At 42.4% G+C, this 8,182-nt stretch overlaps 1 protein-coding gene across 1 annotated transcript in view; it reads left to right on the top strand.

The window, feature by feature from the left end:
- Positions 1–7,771, top strand: part of GTDC1 (glycosyltransferase like domain containing 1) — a 191,432-nt gene extending 183,661 nt beyond the window's left edge. The window contains exon 9 of the mRNA XM_018554051.1: positions 7,407–7,771. Within this exon, the coding sequence (XP_018409553.1) occupies positions 7,407–7,490 (84 nt within the window). The 3' untranslated portion in view covers positions 7,491–7,771. The remainder of the gene's footprint in view (positions 1–7,406) is intronic.
- Positions 7,772–8,182: the final 411 nt, after the last annotated feature.

The raw sequence follows: 8,182 nt of genomic DNA, 5'->3' as shown, positions 1-8,182 counted from the left end.
ACAGGTTGTTGAGATTAGGATTTCTTTGCTGTGTTTCTGGGCTTAAATAGTTGTCCCACCTTCAAGAGGGAAGCTTCTTCATTGGCTACCCAGCAGGTATTTGGCAGAATTCATCTTCAGACCTCTACTTTATAATTTGTCTGTAGTCTGCAAATACTATCTAGCCCAGTGGTAGGAGGTATAGTGGGCCTCACTTGTGACCCTTAACATCACTTAAAGGGCCGCACATAATGTTCAATATGTAATGGTAGAGAGGCCTGTTGGAGACCACAGGCATGCTGTAGGAAATGATGTTTAGAGACTGTGGACATGCTGCAGGTTTGGTTGGAGACTGAAGACAAGCTGCAGAAGACAATATGAGGCTGAGGATGTTACTCAGGAAGGATGTTACTGTGGAAGCTAAAAGAGATCATTGCTATTATGCCTTTTCAATCCATAGCTCCCGCTACACAGAGCTTGAGTTCAAAAGCTGCACATGAAGTAATAGAGGGCACTAGGTTGGGCACCAATCATTTGATAAAGTTCAGCACATATGGGATCTGAGGTGGGCCCACAGCCTCTCCTTTTCAAAACAGCTTCACTGTGCAGATGTACATAGGGGAGGCTGTGCCTAGAATCCTAACACAAGTCTGTAGGTATTGGGCATCACAAGTTAGGTCATTTGTCTGTAGTTGGGGGAGAGACACCGTGCTAATGTAGGATCAGAGCTAGGATTCTACTTATTAATCACGGAGCATGCACAGGGTAGCTTTCCTTATCCTCATGCTAACTAAGTTATAGCATGGAAGCAGTCTCTTATAACATAGCAGAAGTCTTTAACAGCCACTTGTAACATGGCAACGGTCCCTTATAAGCACAGCAGATGTCTTTTATGACTTGGAATCTATCTTTACAGGACTGGCAACATGGCAGTCATCTTTTTTAACTTGGACTTAGGCTTTAATGGTCACTTCTATCATGGCAGCTGTCTTTTGTAACACAGTAGAAATCTTTTGTATTTTAGAATCTGTTTCTTGTAAGGTGCCATCATTTCCTTTTAACGTATGTCTCTCTCCAACAGGATAGTCAGTTTTACCATGCAGCAGTCCTTTGTAATGTGGTAGCTTTATCCTGTTATTTATAACACAGCAGACCTTTGTAACATAGCAGCTGCCACCAGGAGCGTCTAGGAGGATTGTGATAACTAGGTTTTTTCAAACTTCATGTAGGTTATATGTATGGGTCAAGAAAAATTATCCTTGCTGCATTCATAACCAGGATTCCTTTGTGGATATACCAGCGAGTGCTCGAAATGACTGCGGATGGCGCCGCCACATTGAAGACCGTCACCAGCACACCGAAAAGATGATTACAGCAATACAGAGTTCGTTTATTGAAGAGTGCTGTCCCTTATATGCAAATGAGGGACAGCACTCTTCAATAAACAAACTCTGTATTGCTGTAATCATCGTTTTGGTGTGCTGGGGACATTCTTCAACTATATGTATGGCTCAGGCAAAGATCTACAGAGACTCAGCTCTCTAACTACAATAGGCTCAGTGAGGAGGCAGTGCTAGAACCAGAATTGGCTACATTTTTTACAAGCTCAAAGTTATATAGAAAATCTGAACACCGGAAAGGAATTAGAATCTTTAATGGTTACTGTAGGCATTTAAATGCGGCCAGATATGTATGCATGGTCAAACCACTCCCCCAGGGACCACCATAACACTTTGGAGCCATGAACACAGTGGTTTTGTTAGTGAATAGGGTAGGAGAGGAGCGACACCTCCAGTTGAACCCTGGGCTGCTTATCTTAGGAGAAACTTTAGGGAATGGAACTGGTTTCCTGCCAGTGAATTATTCTCCCAGATGGAGGATGGGTATCGGGGATAGGGCCTCTTATGGGTATTAAATCAATGCTGGTTCCAACCCTAAATGGGTAGACCAGCCACCTCATGTCTATGGTTACCTTTAGACTGCTAGAATGAAAATAAGAGCCATTTAGAAGAAAACTTCCATCTCCTGTGTCCATATAAATGGGGAAATATTTTTTTCGGACTTGGATGTGTCATTAAGTACATATTTAGTTTGAGATTCTATCAGACATCATTTGTTTCGTCATCATCTTGATCATATTAAATAAGCAATGAGATGTTTTCGTAACTGCAGCTAAATAAGGAATAATTCCATAGCTAATTAGGCCATGTTTGCATTGTTCTGTGATTAGCCACTTATCATATTGTCTGGTATCGCTATACAAATAATCACTGCAGCCTAGAGGCAAAAACAACCCAACATTCCCTCTGTGCCACCAGCCGGGCCGATTCCCACTGATGTACGGCTGACCGCACTGTCTCCATATGATGGCTTCCAATCACTCAGAATAGCAGGCCGCTGTCCCCTTAATGAAAAACAGCCTCACATGTAGTGATATAGGAGCTAAATGAGGCTTCCCGGCTGCTTGTTGCTTTTAATAAAACACTTTACATAGACTGCAAATTATTTTCATTTATTGATGACCTCTGTGCCTGCTCCATATTTCTATTTTTGTAATAGAGGATATCCACCTTTTGTGTGTGTGTGGGGGGGGGGGGCTTTTGTGTGTGTGTGGGGGGGGGGCGGGGGGGTTTGGGCTTTGATGTCCTAAAACTGATCTTCAAACAGCTGAATACATTTTCAAAATGAATATATGATAACTGTCTTACCTGCCCTGAGGGTTTATATTTCTGTGCGTCCAGGCCTGAGATTTACACAGCTCTACCCGACATCACAGCAAGCATGGTGACCTTACTTTTCTCTGGTTTAATTAAGCAACACAGCTAGCGCCCCTTTTTCTGCAATACGCATACCCACACCTGTGATTGGATAATGAATCAGCAGCAACAGAATGATAAGGTCATCTCTCTGTCACTACTCCCTCTGCCTGCCAGCATACAGTTATCAGCATATGTTAATGCCGGTCACCTGATTGGTCCGATACCAAGTTATTATTCAAGCAAATTTGCTAATTGCATTCAAATTGAATTTAATGGTTGTTTTTTTTTTTTTTTTTAATAAAAATAGTGCTTAATTAATTTTTTAATATCTGCCTGGAGTTTAGCTATAAAATGGAGTTCCAGCCAAACCTTTTTTTGTCAATTCAGTAATATTTATTGTCCCTGTACAGCTGCTGTAAATGGGGGTAAGACTATGATAATAGAGGCTCTTGGTACAATTTTTCAACCTAACTGCATACCTATTTCTGTGACTTCAAAATCAGCTGAGTCAAAATCACTGATCCTCATATTTCGAGCCGACGTGTGACAATGAAAATGTCACATGTCGGCTCAATAGATCAGGAAGTGAGCAAACGCATACCGTCGCTCGCTCACTTGTCGATCATCTCCCTGCAGAGAGCGGTGGCTGTCAGTCACCACTCCCCACAGGGATTCCCCCCTCCCCGCTCTGATCCTCCAGCACTGACTGGGGAAATGGACGGGAAGGGGGCGGGCACAGCCAGCTGTCATTCACGCCACTGGGTGGATCTCGACAGCATTGTTGGGATCCGTCCCGGCTGAGGCGGTCTCAGTATACTGCGAGCTGTAGCTCTCTATATACTGAGCTTTGGGTCACGGGAGGAGGTTAGCTTATGTCCTTCCATGACCCTTAAAAGAACTAAGGGGAAAAACACTTACCCCATAGTTCTCTTTTAAAGTTGAATCTATTGTTAGATGCACTTACACTTCCCTGCCCCACAGCTTCACATCTCAACATCTTGAAGTTCTTCCTTAAAAGGATTATGTAGAAATGATATGAAGAATATTTCTTGTTTCCTAAAAGCAACCAATCAGAATCTTTGTTTCATTATCAACTCTGCACTGCAAAAATAACGTTTGAAAGCTAATTGCCAACTAAAGGCAGCAAGATATTTTCTTGTTGGTATATATTTTTTTATACATAAGACCATGAAACAATCCCATTCCCGTGAGGGAGGGAGAAAGGAAGGAGGTGTTTCCATCCTCTAAGCCATCCAGCTGTTGTGTGCAGCCTAACCGCTACTGTAAAAATGAGCCTTCAGAGAGCATAACATTTGCTACCTTTTGCCATCTTCACAGACTATAGGTAGCTCTGCTCATGCATGTTCTGATGTTGTCACCACCAGAAAATCTTCTCTGAGAAAAAGTTTGCAACCACTGCTGAAGCAAATACATCTAGGCAGCAAGTGGATGAAAAGAGACTGCAGGAGATCAGTACCACTGGGGAAAAAAAGGTTGAAACAGTGTTCTTTTTATTGTCCCTTGAGAGACACGAATCAGAGAAATGTGTAAACAGTTGGGTTATACTGCTGCTTACAGGAAGTGAGAAATTCCATCTAGAGTTTTCCTTCCCTTTTTATTCATATTTTTTGCTTTATTTTTCTTTCAACTACTTTCTTTTAACTACTTAGTATACCGTAGACATTTTTTTCTTTGGTGACTTTGATAAAAAAACAGTGCTTAAGCTAGTTTCTACACAGCAGCTCTCTGGATCAGTGTATTGCAGCTCTCTGGATCGGTGTAGCCTTAGCAACAACATTGGAGGCCGTACCCAAACACTGCTGGACTGAAGTTTGTTGGGCTAGCCTAGAATGTGATCTTTAGGCATTGGGCTCGGCAATGTGGTGCTTTCCAGACCTTCGCCTGAAGAGCACTCTCCGGGTCCAGAGCTGTGGCACAACCTATGGTGTGGCCCAATCTCTGAGGACACGCATGCATACTATGGTTGGTCAGGCTAAGGTTCTGGGAGCTACCTCACAGTGGGCACCATTTTAAATGTCCCGCCACTGACATCTTACCACTATAATGGTCTTCTCAAGGACTGGATTCTGATGCCATCCTAGGTGGGATGTTGTGCGTGCATGCTCTGCGCTTTTTCTCCTTCAATTCATAAATTGGAGGTAGTAGCATCCCACTGCTGCTTCTGTATCTGAAGCACCCCATGGATCATCTGGTCTCTGGTTTCAATCCACTGTCCACCTACAGGGACTTGGTCACATCCAGCCACCAGCAACCCTCATCAGCTCCAGCTGCTTGGATTTGTGAGTATGCAGGCTATTTCCTCACTTGGGGCCTAGCTGTTTTCCACTATGCAGTACAATATGTCTTTTCAAAGGCATACAGAGGACAGTCCCATTGCAACAGGTTACTTCAGCCTCTACTGGTTCTAGAGGCTTATCTTGGTATTCTCACAAGGAACCGATGCCTGTAACATAGATTCTAGGGCCGCTATTACTAGAGGAAACCATCCTCCTTTAAAGTCTTCTATTACTCCGTCGGGTGATTCTAAGACCTTTCCTTTGTCCACAAGACCCCTTATGTCTATTTTGGATTTTATGTCCGTGTATGCACAATTAATGGAGCAATCTGCTTGCATAGGCTGTAAGCACGCTCAGGCGCACTATCAAAGTGTGCCTGAGGCCCCTATTACTATGTCTAATTCAGATTCAGAGTCCTTGCAGTCTAATACTGAATAAACTGTATATTAGCAAATCTCATATGACTCAGATTTAAAAGTTGTTTGTAACCTCATTGATGCAGTACATTCTACCCTGCATTTGGAGGATCAGCCTGCTGTTCCAGGTCTAGGGTCTTTTAGAGCTCTCACAGCTGTAAAAACCTTCCTAATACATTCAGTATTTAAACTGGAAACAACCTATAGAATCATGGGTCCCTTCTTACAATGTGAAGGAGTTAAGTGGCCTCTGCCCACTATTGACCACTCCTGTCATACACCTTAACAAGCTTACCACCAAACAGGTTTATGGTATTTTTACCTTTAGAGATTTCACTGAGGGACAATTGGACTCCCTACTTGGGTCTCAGTTTAAATTAACTAGTATGACTGAAGAGGGTGGCCTTGATTTGTGAAAGCACGTCACTATGGATCAAATCCCTTATCGCAGACCCCTTCAGCACTAGGGCAAACCCTTGTGTTCTTGAGATCCTGGAAAAAAATTTTGGAGCTCTGTGTTTCAGCTGTGATGGCCTCTTACAAGCATATAAGCTCATATAAGCTCACATGAGAGTAATGTCGGTTCATATCCATAGGTCACTTTGGCTACATGCCTAGGACATCGAGGATATGCCCATGCAACATCTGATTCACGTGTCTTTTTGGGCCTACCCTTAACAGTGTCCATTCTGATGCTGCAATTGGTCAGGCTGTACCTCTATCTCAATTGGTAATTTAGTGTTGTTAATCACCCCCGCTTTCTCTTTAAATAGATTAAAGATAAATACCCTTCACCTTTTCCCAGCTCGAGGGTACCTTTCCCTTCTCTCTATTTAGATTTCATGTTGTGAGGACTCTCATATTCATAAATATCTTTTAAGAAAGGACTGGCCAAATCTCAGGAGCCAGGTAGCCAATGCTTCTTAAAAAGTTAATGATTCTCTGTCCTGGTATGGGACTTGGTGCTCTCAAGTTGGTTGCTGCACTTTCCATATTGGTTAGGACTTCTTCATTTGACTTTTGCTTGGGTGTTGATCTCTTCAGATACTCTTTCTGTATTATTATCTTCACGTATATTGGATCATTTAGTGGCTTGCCCACTCCTCAGTTGAACACATTTTGGAAATCCAGACTTTTTAAGCATCCCTATCACTCCTGGGTCACTTGTTGGATAAAAAATAAGTCCATCGAGGAACACTGGTATCCACCCCTCTGTGGTTTTGACTCATGTCCTGCTTGCTTAAAAAACTGGAGCATGATGGTTGGAGGTGGGGTCATAATGGGACTGGCTTAACGTTTTTCGTTTCCCATTAACCTGACTGTTTAAGAGTTCCTATCATTCCTCTGTACTTTAATGGGCTTTAAGAAAAAGTAAATAGTACATTATAAGTAACAATTAATACGTACAGAAATCTTATTTTTCTAATAGAAAAACACATGGAGATTATTAATGATGCATTGTTCTTTAGCAGGTAATTTGGTTAGAGTTTACATTTTCTTAAAAGAAAAAGAAACAAAGTTTAAGCTCCTGTTCGTTTTATTTTTTACCTATAATACGCATGAGATTACATTGGTATATTTGGGTTCAGAATTGATGAATCATGCTTGAAGCAGATATTAAATCATGCCTGTATGCGTAGAATATATATGTACAGACATTTTCAGCTACTGGTGCATCCCAATAACCATTTCCTATCCACATAGGTTCCTGCTCATTTTCCGCAATTTTAAACGTATGCATTCCTTATTCCACAATAATATAGTCCTGTGTATATGTTATTCATAACTCTGGCACAACAATGATGTATTATTTATAGCCTTTGAATGTAAATACACACTAATGCAATATGTTCATGTTTAGAAATTGCTCATTTTTCAGGACAAAGCTTCCTCATCACCGAACAGTTAATATCTTTTTTCAAGTCGCCTTATTCTCTTTTTTTTTTTTTCCGCAGGGCGAGACGGTGCCGTATTCCTGGGCAGCACTGAACAGTGAATTCAGGTCTCTCCTCTCAGCACAACCCAGCGAAGATTTGTGACAGATGGGGCTAAGTCACAAACTTGCAGCCTCAGGCGGAATTTGTCGAACTTTTTCAGAACGTTCCAGTATTTACCTGATCAGAGAAAAAGAGAGAAAAAAAATCTGCGTAGGAAGCAAAGACTGGCTGCTTGTCATAGCTGACACAGGGCCATCTGCCACAAACCTGTGGCAGATCGATCCCATCATCTCTGCCACCACCCTGGCTCAAATGATATATACGTTCCCAGGGAGGTTGAGATAGCTGCACATGTCCTCTGCCTCACATGCAGGAGAGCGAAGGGGGAAAAAAAAGTCCTGTTGTATTACCGCAGTCATGTATCCCATATGTGGTGCCACATCGAATTTCCGGATAAATCTCTTTTTATCCTTTGTACTGGATGACACAGTGCCTGCGCTCCTCTCTTTTTTCTTCGCCGCCGCGATGGCAGCCAAGCTACAGCTTCAAACATTCACACTTGGCTGGGTTTCTACCTATGTTGCCAGGTTATCATCGGAACCGTATTGTGTCCTCAAAGGGCCACAGGGCCTGAGAGGAGGATCAGAGTGCGACCGGGCTAATTGGGCAGCCATCCATGAATTGTTCTGCAGGCGACGAGGCCGCTGTAGAACAGTTTTTTTTTTCTTTTTTGCAAATTAATGACTCTCTGGCACAGAGGTTTTTAAGTGAAGGTATTAATAAGAGGTCTGGCA

The sequence above is a fragment of the Nanorana parkeri genome, unplaced genomic scaffold, assembly GCF_000935625.1.
Source record: "Nanorana parkeri isolate BGI_ZX_2015 unplaced genomic scaffold, ASM93562v1 scaffold140, whole genome shotgun sequence".
Taxonomy (NCBI): Eukaryota; Metazoa; Chordata; class Amphibia; order Anura; family Dicroglossidae; genus Nanorana; species Nanorana parkeri.
The sequence above is the reverse complement of the archived record's forward strand: the minus strand, read 5'-3'. Positions and strand labels throughout refer to the sequence as shown.